Consider the following 22,203-nt stretch of genomic DNA (forward strand, 5'->3'; position numbering starts at 1 on the left):
GCTGCTGGAAGAGCAGGGCAGGGCTGAGGAGGCAGCCCAGACCAAGCACAGGCAGCGTGAAGTTTCTTTTTTAACAATTCAGCTCAGTTTTTTGTTAAAAGAGAGAATCCACCAGCACTAGAGCAAGGATGCAGAAAGAGAAACGTAACCTTTTAATACAGCCACGTCTGTACAAGCGTTCATCTGTCTTGCTGTCCCTACGCCATGTAGACGTGCCCTTTCCTGGGCAGAGGAATACCAAATTCCCATCCCTTCATTTTACACACATAATACAGGCATTGGAGCTCGGATTGTTGCATTTTGGGATTTAAGATTATCATATTCTTCAGACTTTCAAATTTTTTAAATGCTGCTAAAGTTTTATCTTACTATTTAACAAATATGTTTTTTAAACCGATTTCCCATAGTTATGTTACGAAATGATTTTTACCTTGCAGTGGCAACAGGTGATGCATTTGATTGTACATTTTTTTTGGTGGAATTTGTATTAAAATGACATCTGATTCTTGATTAATTACTTCAAGAACATTTAAATGTTTTAAAACATGCAAACCTATGAGAGCAGAGAGCTGTTTAGCAGCAGTATAAAGTGTTAGACCCTAGCGCTTACTTGTTTGTAACAGCATTTATTCTGCTGTAGCCTCAGAGTGAATATTTAGATCTTAATAAATTTGTCATTTTCCTACACGGTGACAATTTTACAGTCCCTTGTGTTTTCTGTATCGGTGCATCTGCAGGCCTCCCACTTTGTGGGGCTTATTTTTAGGCAAATTATAGCTCACATATTAGGAAAAAGTAACCCTGGTGTTCAAAAAACTATGTAAAATACATAGGAAAGTGGTGACATGAAATCCCAGGCAGGCAGTGAGCATGGAAAGCACCGCTGCTTGCCAAAGCCCTGTGCTTTGGAGAGGAGCACTTAGTGAGAACAGAGAATCCCGACAGTTTATCAGCAGCCCTGCAAACAATTCTAACACGATGACTTTCACTTTGCGTTGCATTCATCGCGTGCCGTTGGACCCTTCTGCCCTTCCCACGTGCAAATCTGGTGACGGACTTTGCTGCCATCATCGTTCAGGTTAGAGCCACGTGTTGTTCTCTCACTTTCCCATTCTCCTGATTTTTACACAGCACGACAGGTTTCCGTGCTTTGACACCTGTAAGACCTTTGACACCAAACAACTACAGGGACGTAGGGGATTTTTCAAAGCCAAATGTTATTTATTCACTTAAATGCACATATAACGGACGCAGAGAAACACTGCAGTGGAAGGCCTCTGGGTGCTGGGTCTGGCTAAACGGTGTTTGTGTGATTTGAGGGCAGCTCTGCTTGGCTCAGCCCTGTGATCCCCGCGCTGGGACAGAGCGTGCCCACAGAGCCTTCCTCACCGTGTCCCACAGGCGCTGGCATGGCTCGGCTCCTCCCTGGAGGCAGCGTTTGGTTGTTTGGGTCCTCCTGCATCGGCGGGCTTTGGCCTCAGTGAAGTGTTGGATGACTTTGTGCTCAGGAAACGGTTCCTTTCCTCTCTTCCCACTCGCTATCCTAGCTGCTGTAGCACTTCACAGCTATATATTCCAACTGTCTTTGTTCTACTATTGTTTTTCTTCTATTATTAGCAACTTTTAGTCATCAGGGTAATACTAAGTAGGCAGACTGATGGGCTGAGGGTGAAGAGAAGCACGCAGTCAATATTTAGGTGTTTGCTTTGGTGGAGGATTACTGGATTTCAATCTAAAACTTACGTCAGAATTTATGTTGGTATGAATTGCAGCATCGTTAGGACACATGCATAGGGAATGAATAAGTTTTCTGGAGGTCATAGAGAATAAAAAAAGCTTTCTTAAGAAAAATTTAAGAAAATTAATTTTTTTCTTTAATTTTGTTGCCAAACTGGTACAGTTTTGATGTAATTTGAGTGACGTAATTGAAATTGCCTCCTCCCCTAAGCTGTTACAGAAGGACTTTGCACCGCAGTGTTGATGTTGACGCTGACCATTTATGGAGCCGCAAATAACAATTGCCTGTATCCCGTGTTTGAAACACAGTAGGCTGAGAATGTTTTTCTTGCCCATGTCGGCTGACTGCGGAGCTGAGTTCGCAGCTTTAGCGGGGACAAGGTGCCCAACCATACATGTGAAGGTAAAGCCTCTCCTCCAGGTTAAAGTAAAAGCAAAGCTTGTTTGAGACAAGGTAGAACGTAAAAGGAAAAATCAGAAGCACGAGCTAGACTAAGCAGTGTCCTGTGAGCACCTTGCTTAACAGTAGCCTTGGCTAGGAAAATGGAAAGTTTAAGTTACAAAGCCTTTGTTTTACCCAACAAGTTGCCAAGATCAGCCGCTGAGCTGGGGGTCCTGAGCCCAGCGCAGCAGTTCCCGGGGAGGTTGCTTGTATGAAGGGACGCACCATCCTCACAGCCACGGTGGGCCTAAGAGGCTGCCCTGGAAGAAAACCCCATTCCTGGCAGGTACCAGGGTGGAAGATCGTGTGTAGCATTGGAAAGCAAAAAGGTGAATGGGGAAAAATGGTCGTTTTCTGTGTTTAATCAGCTTCAAATAATTTTCAGTTTGATTTTGGCTGCTTTTCTTTAAAAAGAACACCAGTTGGCACTTGAAGAGCTGCTGCTTCAAGTCACTATCTGGATTTGATCACTTTGTCTTTGCCTAAAACACAGTAAGAACATTCAGCATCTTGGACTGAATCTCAATGGCTGCGTCTGCGTTAGCAAATAACTCAGCGCAAAAGCAGTGGATTTCATACTGGAGGAGGTGGTGCAGCTGGGCGTTCCTGCAGAAGGATTTGGTCTGGCCCCTGGTAGACTGTCCCCACCGTGCCTGTAATTCGTGGCTGTCTGAGGATTTTTGGATTTTTTTTTTTTTTTTTTTTTTTTGGATTGCAACCCACCTTTAATTTCCCCTGGGGGTTGGGCTTCCCAGTTGCCTCTGGTGAGTCACAGCCTGCTGCCGCAGGCAGGGCTGCCCTCGTACACCAGCGCGCTGTCCATGAGCACTTCCTCAGCCTCGTAGCTGCTGTTCTCTAACGCCCTGGCCACAGGACACAGCTCCTGGTTGCACCACCTGAACAGAGGATGCAAACAGTTTGTCCGAGCCCCCTTACGCAGACAGGGCTGGTTTCAGCTTGAAGTCTGCCCGGTTTGGGTCCCTCTCGTCACTACTAGAACGGAGATTCCCCGTGGCAGGGGAAAGCCGTGATGTTGACAGCAGCCAACCCAGAATGGGGTTTGTCTCCATCGATGATGGAGATGATAACAAAGTTTGGGTCTCACCATGGCAGGGAGTCAGATCGCTTGGTGAGGCAGAGCAAAGCCTGCTGCATTGCACAAGAAATCATCTAAAAAGGTTAGGGCTAGAGGAGGTTTTTGCTTACCTTTGAGCAGCACAGATGTCTGTGGCGGAAGCATCAGGCCGAGCTGCATGTTCAATTAAAAGAGCTCCTGTGGAAGAGCAGGAGACATCAGTATTCCCGGGCTCCAGCCAAAACAGCAAGGGCTCGTGAAAAGCAGGTGGTGGTTACTTCCCAACAGCACTTGCCAGGCAGAGCTGCCTCAGTTTGAAAGAAGGTGGGGACCGAGATTTCCTTGAAACTCCACCCTTTACCCAGAAGGTATAAAACCAGGCCATTCTAGGACTGATTCCTAGCCCTTTCCTGGTCTGAAATCCATCATTTCTGTCTTCCCCACTACCTGCATAGATCCTTGCTAGGGTGTAGGAGAAGTCTCTTGCTGCTAGCTCCATGGTCGTGGCTCCCCTTGAACCAGCCGCTTGCATGAACTGTGCAAGACCGCTGACGGCATCCCGCATTTGCTTCACGGCAGGTTCCAGTTTCGCAGTGCTCGAAGCCAGCTCCAGTTTTTTCTGCAAAGAAAACAATCACAGGAAAAATTACAGCATGTTTACCTTCTGCAAGGAAACGGGGCTGGTGAAATCCTGAGCACGCCCAGCAGCTACTAACAAAAAGCTTAAATCAAGGTGGCCGTACCAGGCACTGCCGTCGGTGGAGCGGCCAGAGCACCGCACGGCAGCAGGAAAGGGGACGTTGCCAAAAGGAAACTCGCAGCCTTGCCTTGAGGACGGACAATTCCTGTGAGTGTGTTGCTGTTTCCGTGCTGGCTTTCCAGCTGCACGCGGAGACCAGATCACACCCCCAATTCCCTCTAATTGCATACTCGTATCAGGTTCTAATCTCCCTTTTTTATATTTTTACTTCCATGAAGATGCTAGAGCTGTGTCCAGGTGGGAAAATGCAGATTTCAAGGAGCTCTTCCCTGCAAGTCATGTCAGTGGGAAAGGCCCTGGGACCAGAGTGGCTCTCTTCCGATGGATGTCAGGCATTTAACTGTGCCCAAAAGCACCACCTAGAAGCTCCCCCTGGTTCAGCTAAGCTGCAATTTTTCCACTGTCCCAAATACCTTGTGAAAGCACAAGTGATACTCTGCCGAGAGAATCTAAAATAGTTGCTCTTTTGACATGGCATGCCCATGGCTGCCTGGATGCAACCGGCAAAGGCTAGCCTTTAATCTGCATTTCCCAAGTTATTCCCTCTTACGAGGGATCGAACGAGAAGAGCGTGCCTTCTGCATGGAGCTGCCAGGCTGGGGTGACAGCTCGGTCCCCCTGAAGTCACACAGGCGGAGAAGCAGCCAGCTCTCACCCACGCAGCCGTCACCGACCTCCAGACCCTGCATCCCCCCCCCTGCAGCACTTGCAGCTGGGCTCTGCTGCAGCAAAGTAGGCCACCACCGTTCGGCCGCCCCAGGCACCTGCCTGCGCTGCCTGCGCTGCCTGCGCTCAGGGCTGGCCCTGCCTTCATCGGTGGGCTCAGCCCAGGAGCCTCGTGTGCCGCGATAACATCTTTACAATAATCAAACCTATCTCTCTGCAGTAGAACGAAAGGATTACCTTGGACAGAATCGCAGAAAGGAACCGTTACGTGTTTAAATAGCATAGCAGGTGGTAGGAGGTGCTTTTCATTAATTAGTCTCATTTGCAGGTTATTTATGAAGCTAAAACCTATAAGTGTCTGCTGCGTAGAACGAATTTTTTATGTTTTTGAGGCTTTTGGTGCTTAAGTGATCATGCAGTTCCTCTTGCTAGTACGTGAAAATACAGCTTATTTGCACAGTAGGACTTGGGACTGCACGAGCTGAACGCAGCTTTGTTTTCTGCAGTACGTCTGTGCACGACACCTTCTGCCTAACCACTGCCCTGTATTTTCTGACTGTTAATACAAGAAAAACACAATCCTCAATGGATGCTATTCTGTGCTCTAGGCGAAGCGGTACATAAATACTCGCGCAGCATATGCTGTACGAATACGAAAACATCATCGTTAAAGCGGTTAGGTCTAGTGCCAAGATAAAGTCCAAAGAACCCTCCAAGCCCACAGAATGCTAATAAGATGTTTTAAAAGTAGCTTGGAGCTTGTTGCTAACAAGGATCAAAGACCCCAAAGGCATAAACATATTCCCAGCAGCTTGGGTGGAAGCCAGCATCACACAGGCCAAGCACAGCGACAACATGTGCGCTTCTGTCGGCACCCTCGTGCTTATGGCTGCTGGGGTACGAACAGCTACCTCCTACGCTGCCTTGCTTTTTAAGATTTTAAGACCTGGGTAGTATGGACCAGGAATAAAAAAAGCATCATTTTAACCTTAGGGGGGAAAAAAAGACATTGTGTTCTCTTTGCTCTCCAATAATTTACACTTTGTTGTTTTCAGATTACACTCGTTCTTTTCCTAACCAAAAGCACTGAATCTTCTGAAAGATCAAACTGGGTTTTGACCCGTCCTCCCCTGCATTTGAGAGTGAGAGGCTGGAGAGCTGCTTCAGGGACGATGCTCGAGGCAGAAGCAGCTCCTGTTTTCTCTCCCGCATGTTGATCTGCTCCAGTTCCCGTAGGGTGTAACTGAGGGGAGGCACACGCACACGGCGTCGCTGCGCCAGTTGTACCGTTCTTTTCTGGCTGAAATCATCAGAGAGCAAAAGAGCTTTAGAGCTCAAATATTTCCGATTCCTTCGGTTTTCACTGAGGAATTTTAAGATGCTGCTCATTTGTTTGCTCTCACTAGCTACCAAGCAAGATTGTCAGAATGGTTTTTACTTAAAGTATGATCATGAGTATTTAAAAATACAGCAACAGGCAGAACATCCAAAATGGGGCTAGAAGCACAAGTCTCATATTAATGTTTCAAGCAAACATGTAGTCTCGCTTTAATAACCTAGATTTATTTCCTGCTGTGTTAAAATTGTGGTTATGCTCTGAAAAGGACCTGAAAACACCATGACGTGGCTTAGATTGTACGTCTGATTTACAGCTAGAGTTTCAGCCCTACGCAGTCATTCTTGATGCATAAGGCAGTTGATTCTGAGCTCTGCAAGATGCCTGCAGGACTGGCATTCAGAAACACAACTGTACTGCAATGTGACCAAATTTAATCTAAAGTGACTACAATGCAATAATCAAATAATTCCCCAGTGCTATTTTAGAGTCACTTTTCAGACTGTAATTGAATTCTAAAGTACACCCAATGCTCTGGCTCAAAATTCCAGCTAATAAATTTTTAGTATAACATGAAATGACTGCCCCCATGCAGTATCCACCTGAAACTCCCACCATGGCTGAGCTGGAATCCAGGACTGTCTCTCACATTTGCTCTTCTCGCCATGTGTTCTCCCGAGACTTTGCAGACTAATTGCCTCTGGACAAGGTGGTTTGTAACAAACTTGCCTGTGTATCAAGAACCCTAAAAATTCAGCTTCTCATAATCACATTGTGCAAGGATGAGGAAGTTCTCTGTATTTCCCTTTTCCTGAGGATAATTACAACATTGGGTTCCTGCTCCTAGATCACAGCACCATCAGCGCTGGGTATCCCACCATCAGTAGAGGCAACTGACACAGGATAAAAGCAAAAATACGTGGCAGTGGGGTCAGCAGGGAAGTTACCCTGAGATATGACCTTCAGAGAACAAAGCGCTATGCCGTACTAAGTACTAATACTGCTTTCTTCAAAGCAGCCTGTCATTGGGCACAAATCCTGCAAACTGAGAACCTTGATGGACAAACATAAAATAAATTGTACTAGTCTTGTGTGCATCAATAAAAAGGAAATGGATTAGAGCAGTAAAAATCCCTTTATGAAGGGCTAAATGATTTCCTCACTAGACAGGAATGGGAAGGATGTTTCAAAATGAGCCAGACTCCCAGAGACTGAGAGAATTTGGACACCTGGAGCTCAGAAAGAGGTTGTTTATCACCTGTGAGTGAAACCCTGATTCTGGTGTAGAAACTCAGCACGTTCCTGCCCGATGCTGCAGAGACACTCTGCAGAAATACCTCCCAGTCTGCCTTTCCAGTGCCTGGCTGTCAAAGGCTTAAGGGAAAAGCTTTCTGACATGTCCAGGTTATTTGCCAAGTATGATCTATTATATCCAGAATCGGTGCATCAACACTGCTCTCCCAGCTAAGCCCATTCCAGGCACTCTCTGTGGAAATGGAAGCAGCCTCAGTGTGACATGAACAGCAAATGCAACGGCACTTACCGGAATTTGGAGACCTTTGAAGTCAGTGCTCACTTGTTCACCCTCCAGTCTCATATACAGCGTGATTTGTGGGAGTGCAAGAGCAACGATAAGCTTGCTAATTAATAAATCTCAATACTTGGTGTTACTGCTGTGCAGGTACCTGCTCTGAATCACGTCGCTGTGTTCTTTAATGCTTCTCTGATTACCCAGTTGTTAAGAAGCTGGAGGGGCCCTCTCAGCTACACCAGTGAGGTGCTCTGAGGACTGCAGTATGGCACCTTTGTGCGGTATTTGTTTAAATAAGCGTAAGTGTAAGCCTGTGGCAGCTGGCTTCTTTCCAAGTTATTTTTAGAGCCTACCACCCGCTCCTTTCCTTCTCCGCTCCATTACCTTCAGTGTCAGACTAAGCTGCTTTTTATCAGCAGCTGGACCAGTTGGCTTTTTAATTAGCGGGTGTGCTCAGTCCTGGTTATGAGCAGATTTGGCTGCCTTGTTTGGTAGTCAAAGTGTTTGAGGTGTTTTTCCTTTATCAAAACTTGTCTGAGAGGATGGCAAGACAACACTCATCTCTGGAGGTCAGAGAGGTGCTCTGTACAGAATACAGCTGAGTTGGGGGTTTGAAATGTAACAGAAGTTCCCAACTGCAGCCACTGGTGAGAAGGAGTCAGGCTCTTGCTTTCGTGTTTTTGAAAGACCTATCCAGTTGTCAGTGCTGCAGGGAGTGCAGTGACCCAGACCTTTCCCTTCTTACGGGGTCTGGATGAGAAAGTGAAGGCTACCCACAGTCAAATCCAGCACTCCAGATGCCTAGGATTCTCTCACTGTATCTGGGCTAATGTAATCTGGATTGTTCTATTTGGATTAATAATATCATCTCTGAGAGAACACCCTCTCATATGCTGATCATGCCTTTCAGGCTGGTTCCTGTCTCCCTTTACAGGACATACCAAGCCAGCTGATGCTTATTTTCCTTCATGAAATTCTGAGCTGCTTTGGTCTCTCCCTGACTGCCTGTCATCTGAGCACCTTTAAAAGAACAGCCTGTAGGTAAAGCCAGAGAATGGCAAATCTGAAGAGGCAGCAATGGAATTCCTTTGGCTCTTTCCATCTTTTCAGTGGGAATAAAAATAGAAAGTCATAAGGTAGTAGGTAGCCCTAGTGAAGGTTTAATATTCAGCAGTCTTGTGGTATTTTTCCAGTTAAGAAACAAAACCACAAAATTATTTTGGATTCAGGCAGGTGACTCTTTCATGTTAAAAATATACTTGTATTGGTACCTGTCATGAGGAGTTCTGACAATGCAAAACTCTTCACTGCTGAGATGAAAGTATCTGCATTTTTTGCAGCACACAAGGATCCCAAAATGAGCACTGCCTGCGTTCTGCTTTTGTAAGTGCTATTTAAAGACCAGAATTGTAAGACACCTTCTGAATACTTGTCTAAAGCTTTCAGTTTGGTCATGTTCCCTACCAGTCTCAGGTAGGAGCATAAACACCAAGTAAGACTCTGCTAAGGTGGACAAATCGGGTTGACCAGTGCTTTTGATGTGGGCTCACCTGCACTGTGGAGAAGAACACAGCCATCACCTGTCCTTGACTCTTGGTGAGGGATCGCAGGACATCAAGTGACAGGATATTTGTTGTTCCCTCCCATATGGACAGCACCTGTGGAGTAGAAGAGTCTGTGGAAGAGAATGAAGGAGACTTTTGGAGCGACTGCAATAAAGAAAAGGGAACGTGAGGAAACAAAGACATGGGGCAGAGCTAAGGGATATCAATGAAATCTCCAGAGATGTCTTGCCTCACCACAAGTGGCAAGGAGCAGTGGTGATGAGAGCTAGGAGCCCAGCTCCGTTACTGAGCTAGGGAACAACCCCAGCACCAGGAACAAATCGCGTCCCCTCCCTGGGGATGACTGGGCTCAGCAGGAAGGCAACTAGGAAAGAGCTGCCATGCCTGGAGTGAGTCCGGGGAGGACTCTGTTTTGCCTTGAGCATGTCTTTAGCAGACAACCATGGAATACTGTGCAGGGGACTAGGTGACACCCAGGAGCTTCTTCTGCTTCTCCTGCTGCTTTCTTACCAGAGTATCGCGGACTATGACTGGCAAGCCTGTATCCTCCATGTAACCTTGTCCTCCAAAACTCTCCATTGCCTCAACAACAACAGCAGAAGCCTGCAAAATGCAGAGAGATGACATGACCCACATTGCACAAGGGGAAAGAGCAGCCAGAAACCTCTAACATCACACAGCAGTTCCTGCTGGGATGGGATTGACTGGATCCCACTCATTTGCTGAGGCACGTTGCTCATTAAATGCTAGAGGAGCAGCCTGGGGAATGGAGACTGAGTAACACTGAGAGAGGACCTGCAGGAGCAGTCAAACCTTGGTAGAAGATCCATGGACAGTGTGTCTCAATACAGTCCTCTCTAGGTAAGGGTAAGCCTGTGGTTTGCTTGGTACATGGGAGTACGTGTCCCTAGTCCAGGACAGTCTTTACCTTCTACTTTCCTATGGTGTGTAAGCTTCTGTGTATTTAAGCTGAGGGCAATTAGAAGAGGGGCAGACCCCTGAAATTAAGGCTAATGCTAAACTATTAACACCTCTACTATTTATTATAACTAGGGGAAAGATATTCCCTGTGGCTCAGTGCCCCACCTTGGTCTTGGGGCAGCCTCAGCAGCATTCCTCTGTGGCACGTGGAGTACTTCACAGTGCTGGCTCTGTCTGTTCTGATCAGACAGCTGATCTGTGGCCTTGAGATCAAAGGGACAAGTCTTCTACCCACAAAATCCAGCCTCAGTAGAGACCAATAATTGCTGCAGGCCCTGCAGCTAGAGGTCACTGCCATTATCCCCTGCTATCGCTGCCCTTCATGTTGGCCATGTTAATCACTCCTCTTTCCAGCTCTGTGGTTGCTAATGTGCCACACAACCCCACCCCGGGCTAATCAAACTGGTTGTTCCATACCTGCTTCCCAGTGTACAGTTTGGCGACTGGTGTCAGCAGTCTCAAGAGAAGCTGGTCTTGCTCATTCGCCATGTTGTTTTCTACGAGTCCAAGCAGACGAACAATCTCCATAAGCAGAAGAAACGCCCCTCGCGTCTGCACCTGCAGGCAGAGAAGTGGGGAGCTTCACTGGCAAGGATCTTTGACTCAGGCTGATTCCAGCCTGGTCTGCTGAGGTGCCAAGAGACTATCTCGAAGGGATGTGCAATACCCAGACCTGGGCAGAATGCCACTCCTGCTTGTACAGACCCACAGCTTCAAAGACAAAGACCACTGACCCGCCAAGGCACAAAGCATGAAATACTAAAAGTAGTCCAGAGCTGCTGCTCTTGGACACTGCAGTCTAGTATGAGGAAAGGGGCAGTGCCATTTCATCAGGCCTACTCGGAGCTTTATCAAAGCTCCTATCAGGCATCCAGGTCACAAATCCACATCCTTTCCAAAGGTAAGGGACACGAGATGGCACATCTGATGGTCAGCCTCTGAGCAGCAGGATCTGCAAGGTCTTTGACAGATTTCTTGTTGAGCAACTTGCTTCCCTGGCAAGTTGTGATTTGGGAAGCGTTGAGTTATGGAGCTCTGTAGCCCCTGTGCATAACGATGTGCTGTGGGACTATATAGGATCTGGCCTTTCTTTCAGAGGTGGAGTTCTGGCCACAGGCTAAGAGATGCTGGAGCTTTAAGTTACGTTTGACAGATGTTGACCACTTTCCCTTTCCCCCACCTTGCAAGAGGATTTTTAAATACTTTTTAAAAAATTTGCGTGAACCTACTGCAGCCCAAGGGCAAGCATTGGTGTTAACGCCACTTAAGAAAAGGAGTCGTGCCTGGATGGGTGAGAGGAAGAGAACTGTGTGCCTTCTTTTTGAAGTTTAGTAGAGGTGTGAAGCCACCTGTGTCCTGTGGATCTAGTGAGCTGCTACAGCTCAGCGTTGTGGCAAAACTGTGAGACATTCTGCAGTGAGCGAAGGCCCACACGTGAAATTCCTCCCAAAGCCCAGAGCAAGAGTGCCAATTCATGCTGCTGTCTCTTCTGTTGTCTGTTATTGCCTTAGATGACATTCACATCCAGAGGCTGTACTCAAGCTCGGTGTCTTGTGGTGATGAGCACTGTGCAAGTACACAGGGAAGACAAACTTCTCCGAAGCTAAAGTGCATGGTGACTACTCGGGAATTCTTCAAGCCTGCTGGGAACAGCCCATCTCCTGGTGCATGAGCTACCAGGGAAGTTGGATGAGTCTGTGTCAGTCTTGGACAAGAGTCTGTTAACTGCGTTTTAGGAGACCGTGGTGTCATGCTTGGACTCTGATGCTAATGACCAACTTCAGAGGTCACAGCATAACACAGTAGGTGCATGCATGACTTTGGCACTCCTCTCAGGATAGCTCCCAGGTAATTGTTGTTTAGGATAACCTGAAATCCGGCAGAGAAGCTAGGTCTATCATCAGATCAAATCCCACTAAAATATAGCAATTACCCTGCTGCATACATCTCACTGTAGCAGGAAGAGAATTCTACATCTGACTGTTGCACACAGAGGCAGGCTGGCTGTGCTCATTAGCAGCCGAGGATTTCTGCCCTCTTTCCTCACCAACAGGTTCAGCTCGGCTCCCAAAAGCCTTACCTCCATCCGGGCTATCGTCTGCATGTGTAGGGGATGGTCCTTGAGGAGCTTCCCAAAGGCAACCCGCCTACGGGCATACTCTCTGCTCAGACTGATCATCCTAGAGAGAATACAGCCAGGGAAAGCAGTTAGACCAGCAACCTTCCACTTCTGAGCTTTCTCTTCCAGCCACCCCTACTGGAAGAACCCTGCTCAGCTGTACCACACCAGCCTAGGTCACCCACCCACAGGCCAACCTTCTCCAGCACTGCTGGCTTCCAGACCTATGCCTGCAAAGGCATTAGATGTAAATTGGCTGCAATGCTGAGCATTGCAAAGTCCCCTTGTCCTGATAAGCTGCTCCTTCAGCTTTGGGGGGATCCATGCTGCCTTCACCTTCTCATGGAAGCTACTGCAGCAATGACATTGTGGATCCGAGTTATGTTCAGCATGTTGGAGATGGAGGCCACTCCACGACCCTCTGCAGAGATCTGAAAGCATCAAGGAACAAAGGCTGATGTAAGACTTTTGCACAGCCTTGGAAGTGGACGTCTATCTAAGTGGAAGTTGTGTCAACAGACAGATAGATAGAGGCTGTCCACTTCGTCTCCATCTGTCCTCAGGCACCACAAAGATCTGCTTGCTTTAAAATATGGTTGTCTCATTTTAGCCAAGTCTCTGGCGTGACCAGAGAGGTGGCTTTGGAGACCACGTCAGCATGATCAGTTCTGGTCCCTGCTGCTTGTTCCTACCTGCATGCTACACAGAACTGTCCCTCGGCTGGGTCAATGCAACCGGATTAGGGAAATGACCAGCCTAAAATGACTTTTTTTTTTTCTTCCCTCCCGTCTTTTCCCGAGCCCTTCTCAGCTCTGTCCCACACACAGCCTTGTTGGTGAAGTGTTCTGCAAAGTGAACAGCCAGCCACAGAGGTGGAAGAGAGGAACTTCAGCTGGTATCACTGCCAAAACCCCCATGAGTGGTCTGCCATGCCAAGCCAGCCCAGTCCCAAGAGGTAGGTGAAACCTCACGTACTAGCTCTGCTTTAGCTCCATGTAGCCATAGCTCTGCTGTTGCCATCTGCCGTGTGCCCAATTTATCTTTCAGCCTTTGCACTTGGATGCTGTTCAGCTTCCCCTCCTCATCTCGAACCTTCAGGAAGAACAGGGACAGGTTGCTGAAAGCCTGGGGCCACTGAAAGGCATGTAAAGAGGATTTCATTACAATGAAACAAGAAGAAAGCCCCTGCTCCTTCACCTGGTTCCACCATCAAACAGACCTGTTTTACTTGTCCTTCAGCGTCCGCTACCCTGGCCAGGGTTAATGCCACATCAGAATCAGCAGCCGATGTAAACCATTTAAAACCATAGAGACGATATGTACCATCTGGCTGCTTTCTGGCCACTGTCTCGGTGCCGTTAGCTGCAAGAAAGGAGCAGATCATCTTGGCTTTATGGGAACTTCTGTATCGATCAATGCCGATTTTTGGTTTAAGCAGCAGCTCTTTTAAGTCACCTCCTGCTATCAAGATGGAGTATGGATTAGCTGCTAATCTCTTTCATTGACCCTGGGTAAGAAATGCAGCCAGAGTTAAGTACTAGAAAGGAAGTACGCTCTGTTTAACTGCAAGCCTTTCCAGCAATTGCTCCAGACTAACAGCTGGTAATGGCAGTGCTGTGTAAGCAGAATGTACCACGGTGTATAATCCAATGCCTCCATTTCTTTAGGAGCTACCACAGCCAAGAACAAAGGGTGCTAAGGAATGGAGTCCTGCAATGATGCACATCTTTCGCTCCACAGCTGACCCTTCCACCAGGAAACCAACTGCAGCTTCATCAGATGCAGGTAGCTCCCCTTCCACATTTCTGTCTCTGCAGCAGACTTCTGAGGTTTCCTGGCCCATCACTCTATTACTAACATTAGCCAAGGAATAAAAGTTGAAGGCCAAGAATGCTTTCCTAGTCCCAGCTGGGATGGGTCTGACTGTCTTGCTCAAGGTTTAGATTATAGAGCTGGACATCAGTGTGTTATCTGTGCAAGGAACACAGCTCTGTACCCGCCTGTGTGTACTGCATGCATCAGTGGATAGAAGTTGGGCCTTTTGTTGGTTAAACAGCAGAGCTATGCAGAGGATTTGGATGAGTTCTGCTGAAGTTTTGTAAACCAGCTACCAGGCTTTCTAAGTTCCCCACACCCTCCATTTTCTTAATTCTCGCTAACACATATCTAGCTGCTGCTGCAGTTGCTTCCCACCTCAGAACACGTACCAACATCAGAGCCTCCTCTGCGCTCAGTCATCCACTGGCCAGAGGTCCAGAACTTCTTGGGGTCACGGGATGTCAGATGGTCAAAAGCATTTTTCAGAGATCCAGGAATACCTAGTGACTGATTTGGGGGAGGGAAAAGAAACCAAGATGATCATAACACAGTAGATGAAATTAGACAGTTGCCTTAACTAACACTGGTGTGTCCCAGGCTCAGAACGGATGGTCTGCAAGCAGGCAAGCGGGGCACTGAGTGTCCTGCACTGCAGTGCATCTGCACGTACTGCTGAGAGTCTGTGAAACTGCCCAGCTCCTACACGGCTGCTGGAGCACTGTGCAGACAGAAGGTGCAGACTTGTGTTGCAAAGAAGAGTGCTGAGCATCCCTACCCCCCTCGGATTTCTGCACCGCTAGACATCTGGACAGAGAACTTTCAAAACAGCGCGTGTGCCAGGGTAGCAGCATATGTTCATATATGCTGGATGTCATCAGCACCCAAAGAGCTGCAGGAAAGAGGTAACTGCCTCATGCTTTTTTTTTTTCTTTTTATTGAATTAAAGTGCCCAGGGCTGGCTACTTAAGGGCTAACTTTTCTCTGCATCTTACACAGCCACTGACATAGTGCAAAGGGTGTCACTAAGATGCAGAGCCAAATCTTCAGACTGGGAAAGTCTTGCTAGCTTGGTTAATTTACATCAGGTATGGATCTGGCCCAACACATTTAACTGCCACACCACACCAGGAACAGGAAAACAAACTATCTCGTAGTAAAAACATACGGAAAACCTTTCCAACTACCGGCAGTGCCACAGGTTTCATGTGCAGCAAAGGCCTTATTGTATACAGTGTTGTAAGTAAACATAAAAGCTAGCCTGGGCACAAAGACTTTGTAACTAAAGGAGAAAGGCAGTGGGAGATGGAGCTGAGTCACAGAGCGAGGAAAGGCCATGCCCGGAGCCAGATGGCAGATCAGCTCTCCTCCATCCTTGGCCGGTGCTCCAGTCTCTAACCAGCGCTGCCAGGACGTGGGCTGTGCCCTCGGAGACCAGCTGAGCTCATACCTCAATGACTTTGGCTGCCCCATCAGTCATGGCCAGTGGACAGCCGAAACCTCCAGAGGAGCTTGAAAATAAGTACAGTTTGACAGCTTGGTGCAGACGGCTAGGGAAAAAAGTGAGTGAAAACAGACAGGTTATGCAGAAGTTCAACAGCAGGAGGATAAAACATCTTGACTAGGAAGAGAGGAACAAAATACAGCCAAAACAGGTGAGAATCAGACTGCTCATTTCTGAGAGGGCAAAAACTGTTTCAGCCAGGAAGAGAGAAGAGGAGCAGCAGTGTTTCTCGGTCCCAGAGAGGCTGCCAGTGCAAGGCTGGGTGGAAGGCATTGCTTGCCAGTTGGTGCACATTAAGTGCAGGTTTTAAAAATAAGAAATGGGGGTCTGTCTCCAGAGGCTGGAATACAATGAAACTGCAAGTAAAATCCCAGATCTTTAGCCATGTTAAAGCTAATGCGTGTAAAGCTGGAGCAGTGCAGGGAACTGCCAGGCCCCAGAATCAGGAAGGTGACATCAAAGAATATTATGATCAACTGTAGGCCATTAGTTACGGCTTATCACTGCCGATGTGGAACATTACAGCGGACAGACACTGCTGTTCAGTACAGCGGTAGGTGTGCTTTTGTCCATGCATCATCTGTTACCCATTATACAACAAGAAGTTCAGTCCTACAAGATGTTGAATGTACCTTGCTAAGAATAACCAGGCAGGCACCATGTCATTCCCATTCTCTCCCAGTTACCTCCAGTTGGAGTATCTTCTCTCATAGGCCTCAGCAATCAGCCCCTCTTCTGCCGCAATCTCTTTCATCCTCCTCCAGGCCAAGCAGGTGACAATGTGATCCACCCGCCTCCCCCAGGCATCATACTGCCGAAACACAGGGGGGTTCAACTCGCATTCCCATCCTAGATGTTTGATGTTGGTTAGCAGACGGTTTCCAAATCTCTCCAGATCCTGATTCACCTCTTCCAGTACCTGTGAAGCAACATGAAGAGCCCTTCAGCATCTCCCTGGAAGGCAAGAAGCCTCGGTCCTAGTTGGAAAGGCAGAGGACTGACCATATTGTCCTGCGGTGCTAGTGGTCTCTTGCCACTTGGCCCTTCTATGCATTCTGTAATGCAACAGGACAGCTTGTCTCTTAGCCTCTGCTGGCACAGCTGTGCTCAGCTGTCACTTTTTTTTTTTTCTTCCCCCAAATCATTTTTTCAAGTTACTTTTGGCAGCACCTCAGGATTTTACAAAAGACAGAAGAGCTTTTGTATCAGGGCTGAGAACGACACAGATGCACATGAACAAGGGGGTTGGACGAGACGATCTCCAGAGGTCCTTCCAACCTCAGCCACTCTGTGATTTACTGCTGGAGAAGAATGCCAGGGGAAGAGCTGCCAAAAACGGAAAACCTTCGTCTGTATAGGAAAACTTCCACTGGGCTCAGTAGTTACCTGCCTAACAGATTAGAAAAGGAGGCACAGAGCAATCATTTGAAATTCAGCCTGGCACCCAGTGTATCTAGATTCAAACTTCCACCCTGCATCCAGCTTCCTGAATGGCCCTGGATAAGGATTCATGTGCCCTCATTTCAGCCAGGCTTGGGTGACCTGGACCAAGTAGTCTGTCCATAGTTAATGGCACCCACAGAGGAGTGATTCATTCCAACCCCCTTAGATACCTGTTCCAAGGTGACAGGAATTGCCTTCTGCAAGTGCTCTTCACTGTCTGTGGCCAAAGCCTAGTGAAGTTGCCTAGACTTAAATAACCTGACTTATAGATGATTAAAATTAGGCCAGGCGAACCCAACCTCTAGCACTGTTGGACCCCTGTTAGCATAAGTACATCCAAGACTGTATTGGGGGTCAGAGAACCAGCTGATCTAGATTTGCTTTCATCAGAGGAATATTTTTTGCTGTTCTCTACCCCTCAAGAGATGCTCATTTCCTTCTCAATATAACAATCGTGGAGGTAAATGCCATAGTTGCTGTGCCCAAAATGGTGCAATTATAAAACACATTAATTTGCTGATGATGAACTACAAACACTGCTTCTTCCTTTTCCTTTCTCCCCCTGTATTGACTTTTCATTAAACTACATCCCGTGTGATTGATTCTTTCATCACTCTGCCATTCAGCGTGTGTAATGAGGATCCAACACACACTTCCCAGTTACTACTCTGGAAGTCTCCATCCTCAGACCAGCCAGTTTTCCTTCAGGTGAGCAGTGAAATACTCAGCATTAAAAATCACAAAACAAGCCAAAAACCATGCATGAGAGCCCTGTCAACTGGTACAGCTCATGCTGCACTCCTCTTTGCTCTTGGTGGAATTCAGCTGGGATGGGTGTATGTCTCCAATGCTTCTCATATCTTGACAACAATTTGAAGGTTGTTTTAGAGGCACAACCTAAGAATCCAGGGTTCATGGACTTCACTGATCCCTGAAGCACAAGAACCTTTAAAATGTTTAGCTGGTAGTTTTTTGTGGGCAGAAGAACATGAGTTTAGCAAACGGGTCTCTTGGTCAGCACGCTACAGTGAACTCAAACTACAACAGTCCCTTCACCTCATCCATGTATTCTAAAAGAAACCAAACCCAACTGCCTAGCTGTGAGCTGGGCACACGTAGGTTTACAAATCACCGTGTTGCCCAAGTGAACATGCTTATTTCCAAGGTAAAAGAACAAAATCAGGGCTCCTACATTTGTGACTGCTGAATGTAACACAGAGCAGCCTGGGCACTCCAAAAAACATACACCAGGCTACGGAGATGGCATCTGTAAACCATTAGGGCGAGGGCTGAAGCTGCTACCTAGCAGCATCTGCTGGGTGGTCTCATTCGCTCTGATCTGTCCTTTGATGTCCCAGGGACAAATATATTGGAAATGCGCAAATTATTGCACACGAAGAGCGCAAACAGATGATCCTTTATATTAAAGGGGGATCAAAGACCAACAGACACCTCTCCAAAACAGTCCCCAGAAAAAGCAGGTGCTTTCTTCTGTGTTCTCCAGGAATCAGCTTCAAAGAAAGAAAGAAATCTTTTGCTCCATTCCAGGAAAACTTCTGTGTTCACCACTGAACACAGGTGACTAGTACAACAGGCATCAACCTCCAGCATGGTGTCTGGTTCAGTGGAACACACAAAGCTTCATCTGTTGCTGCTCTCCCGGGCAGGAAGGTGTTCATATGGAGGGCTAGCTCTCCGGCTGCAGACAACCGGGTGCTGCATGAAGCAGCCGGCAGACTCTGCTCTCCCTTTCAGCGCTGAGGCAACACTGCCCCGCTGGGACCAAGCACAGAAACGTAAGGGAGAGGCTGCTGAGCCTCTGGTAGATTTTGCAGCCGCTTTGTCTCTTTGGGGAAGGAGCGGAGAGCAGCTCTCAGCCTTGGCAAAAGACATCACTGATCCTTTTAGTCTTCAGGACATCTGAATCATGCTGCTTCCAAAGGTGCAGATTAGGAGCAAGACCTTCGTGGTTGCCCAAAGGCATCCTCCTTTTCCCCCATCTTCTCGTCTGGCAATAAGGCCACAGTGGTGCTTAGGGAGGCCTCGTTCCCATCTTTCCTGAGGGCTGTGACAAAAGCACGCTACCAATGCTGCCACCACACTCTTACTACCCCACGACTGCAAGGTCTCACAGACCTGGAGAGCAAGCAGTGGCAGGGAGAGGGTCACTGAAAGCCGGGTTCTGCCCTGCTACTCACCCGGTGGCTTTACAGGTCATTGCATTGCTTCTGCTGGAGTAAATCAGGGAGAGAGGTCACCCTCTGCTCCGTGAGATCTGGTCCTTGCAAAGCGGGAAACAGTTGCGGTCCTTGGGGTGACAGCACGGGACAGCCAGTGAGATGAGTTGCCTACTCCCAGTGGTTCCTGTAGGACCGGACCTCACAGAACAGAGACCTGCAGCTCAGGGATCTCACCCCACCTCTCTGTACCCCTGCAATCTGTACGGAGCCTTTGCTGTCTGAAAATCAACCCAGAAAAGCCAATGACCTGTGCTGAGAACAAACAAACCTCAACGGGCCTTTGCATCCTCTTGAGCGCTCAGCTGAGAACAGTCCCACCACCCCCCCCCCTTCCTTTGGAAAGGAATTTCCTTAAAAGCCCCTCTTCCCTGGTGGGGGGAGACAAGTGGAAGAGCACAGCAGAGTTTGGAATCACCTTAGTTTTTTTTCCCTTTCTCTGAAATTTCTTTCTCTGGATGACCAGACAACAAATGCCCGCGCTGACAATCCCAAAACAACACTCTCATTGCAACACCCAGCGTCGTCACAGGAGTGCACCAAGCTGCTTCCTGTTTATGTCCTGGCAGTATTTTTCACCCCCGCACCGATTCAAAGATAACAAGTTTTAAAGAACACTGATAAATTCCCCCCAGTTAAACGCTCGAAGGCACCAAAGGGCTCAGAGAAGTGTTCAATTCACAGTCTTCAACAGTGACCTAGCCAGAATTGTAGTGTGTACACACAGAAAGACAAACATGCATGCCAGACCTTGGGAGGAAGGTGTGTTTTCAAGTAACTCCGAAGCAAAGCATCTTCCAAATACGGGTTCCCAGTCTCGGGCTGCTCTTGGAAGAGGGTCTCAGCTTCTCTCCTTGCAAGGGGTATTTCCAGATCCTCTAATACTTGTTCCTGCTGCATGACGACCTGTTGCCCCTGGCCCGCGGTCCTGTCAACTCCTTTACGACTCAGCGGTTGGCACCTCTCCCAGACGCCAAGCAGAAAGCGACCCGACTGCCACGGCTTGCAGGTAGCACTGGATCTCCACCAAGGCAGGCGACAGGTTAGCATGATCCCGCAAAGCCCCGAGCATGTCACGCCAACGGCTCTCACCGCCAGACCTTTTCCTCGGTTGACAGCAGCACCGATCCTGTTTTGTTTTGATGTTGTGAAGTTATTCTTTAAAAAAAAAAAAATCGATCGTGTCTTTGTCCCTCCCTCAGGGAGGAGATTTCCCGCAGCTGTTGTCAACTGAACTAGGGAAAAGGTCTCTGGAAAGAGATCAGAAAGCAGCCTGGAAAAACACAAGTACTCAGAAAACACTGTGTCCTCCCCTGCCAGCCAGGCAAACCATCCTAACTGGCTGACATTTCCCGAGCTGGGGGAACCGGGGGCTGTGTTCCCACCAGCATCCCCCTGAATTGCTTGGGATGGTAACGGGATAGAGGTGAGAAGGAAAAAATACATTTCCTCATCTGAAGGGTAACAAAATGCCTGGAAATGGGAAGTAATGGTTTAGACGGGTTGTTTTGTAAATAAGATACTGGTGAAATAAGAGAATCCGTCCTCCTTGCGTGGGTTGTGACGCTAGCTCGAAGATAATCTGCTGCTTATTAAGTCCCTGCTGTCTTTAATTTGAGTTGGGATGGTATTAAAAGTTTCCCTCTCCCTCAGGAAGTACCGGAATATTCTAAGAACCTGTCTTCTGGCTTTGAGTCATTTAAAACCTGCACCTAACGTGGGGCGATACGAAAACCGGTGTTTTACTTTAAAACGATTTTAAACAGGTATGATGCCACACCACCGCCCACGGCCGTGCTGCTGTTCCTTCCCCGGGGTCACCTTGTTCTGCCCGAACTGGTGAGGTCCGGCATTAAACCCCTGCGCAGGGCCGGGGGAAGGAGCCGGCTGCCCTCACACCGGCCCTCTGAAACACCCGCAGCCCCCGCTTAGGGTGCCGGTGCCGCCGCCGGTTTTTCAGCGGCAGAAACCGTCCGCACCGACCCCTTCTCCTCAGCCGGGCCCGCCATGGCGGTGTGAGGCGGCTGCCCGGCCCGACCGGGGGTGAGGAGGAGGAGAAGGCCTCAGGAGACCCGGGTGAGGGGCAGGACCCGGCTGGGCCTGAGCTTCACCTCAAAACAACAGAAGCATTAAAAAAAGACTTCTAAAACCACTTTTTTGGAGCCGCGGCTGCTTTTTTTAGGGCCTGCTGTAGCCTCACCTCACCTGAAAATCAGGCTGAAGGGGCAGGCGGTGCGTGGGCGCAGGGCTGAGGGGGCGAAGTCCCTGAGGGGGGGACGGGGGTTTCTGGGGTGCTTCTCCCAGTTAATACGAATCTCCTGATACTCGGTGCGATAAAGTGGGTGAGCGGCGGGGCTGTGGATATCCAGGGCTCCTTCTTCCCCTTGTCTCATAGTCCGGGAGCCGGCGCGGGTTTGCCCAACGCGAGGCCTTGGAGGACGGCCTGTACCGAAACAACCGGGTCGGAGTGGATAAGCTCAGTCTAGGTGATGTTTCCTTTGCGCAAGAAATGGGTTGCGAGTGTGGTAGGTTGTAGAAAACGTGTTTTCTTATCTCTCTGGCTCGCTTAAATCAGCTTTGTTTAGCTAACAGCCTCGCACTGGAATAATGCTTTTGTCTGCTTTAATTGCATTCCAGTCCCGTTCACAGTGCTTAGCCAATCATGAGCAAAAAAAAAAACCCCCACTTTCCTAAAATATTTAACATATTAAAAATTTTGCAGGTGTATATTTGTTTAAATATACTTTTATAGCTCTAATCTGTCCTCATTACTAAATGAAGTGCTAAATTTAGCATAAAAGCTGTCAACATGTTCCAATCAACATGTCTTAATGATTGCCAACAAACGGAAGTGAGGCTTTCATGGAAAAAAGCTGAAAAGGTGCAAATGCAGAACAAGATTAGATCAATTGTGTTGATAGAAGTCCGCTGCTCACTGCATTAGGTCACGATTGAAATCAACCCGCCGTGTTTATGCTATTATTGTAATTGT

General features: G+C 48.0%; 2 protein-coding genes and 1 long non-coding RNA gene across 5 annotated transcripts in view; 1 reads left to right on the top strand and 2 right to left on the bottom strand.

Moving 5' to 3' along the window:
- The window catches only part of TBC1D10A (TBC1 domain family member 10A), a 182,184-nt gene that overhangs the window by 86,572 nt on the left and 73,409 nt on the right, over window positions 1-22,203 (bottom strand). The gene's annotated exons all lie outside the window — the stretch shown is intronic.
- LOC128145977 (acyl-CoA dehydrogenase family member 11-like) lies at window positions 1,199-20,359 on the bottom strand. 3 transcript variants are annotated; one of them, XM_052796892.1, is made up of 15 exons: window positions 19,962-20,357; window positions 16,218-16,450; window positions 15,478-15,577; window positions 14,420-14,537; window positions 13,432-13,574; window positions 13,188-13,346; window positions 12,549-12,643; window positions 12,174-12,273; window positions 10,511-10,651; window positions 9,623-9,715; window positions 9,098-9,205; window positions 3,702-3,873; window positions 3,386-3,452; window positions 2,903-3,075; window positions 1,199-2,661 (listed from the first exon to the last, which is right to left on the bottom strand). In XM_052796892.1, exons 1-14 carry the CDS (start codon window positions 20,259-20,261, stop codon window positions 2,949-2,951), a joined length of 1,956 nt encoding a protein of 651 aa, XP_052652852.1. In that variant the 5' UTR covers window positions 20,262-20,357; the 3' UTR covers window positions 1,199-2,661; window positions 2,903-2,948. The 3 variants fall into 3 exon arrangements, with proteins under 3 accessions (XP_052652852.1, XP_052652854.1, XP_052652853.1); XM_052796894.1 differs by having other exon boundaries at window positions 1,199-3,075; window positions 19,962-20,359; XM_052796893.1 differs by lacking the exon at window positions 3,386-3,452 and having other exon boundaries at window positions 1,199-3,075.
- On the top strand, window positions 9,724-14,423 carry LOC128145990 (uncharacterized). The gene is made up of 3 exons (XR_008236648.1): window positions 9,724-9,973; window positions 13,023-13,167; window positions 13,880-14,423. It is a non-coding gene; the product is annotated as an uncharacterized LOC128145990 (long non-coding RNA).

This window comes from Harpia harpyja, chromosome 9 (genome assembly GCF_026419915.1).
Source record: "Harpia harpyja isolate bHarHar1 chromosome 9, bHarHar1 primary haplotype, whole genome shotgun sequence".
Taxonomy (NCBI): domain Eukaryota; kingdom Metazoa; phylum Chordata; class Aves; order Accipitriformes; family Accipitridae; genus Harpia; species Harpia harpyja.

What these genes read in the sequence shown, in the direction of transcription:
- LOC128145977 (XM_052796894.1), bottom strand. Translation starts at nt 20,261, where the DNA reads ATGCTAACCTGTCGCCTGCCTTGGTGGAGATCCAGTGCTACCTGCAAG. An exon ending in ATGGAGCTAAAGCAGAGCTA is followed by an intron (nt 12,644 to 13,187) that starts GTACGTGAGGTT and finishes TGATGCTTTCAG; the next exon opens with ATCTCTGCAGAGGGTCGTGG. An exon ending in GCAGTAGCTTCCATGAGAAG is followed by an intron (nt 12,274 to 12,548) that starts GTGAAGGCAGCA and finishes TATTCTCTCTAG; the next exon opens with GATGATCAGTCTGAGCAGAG.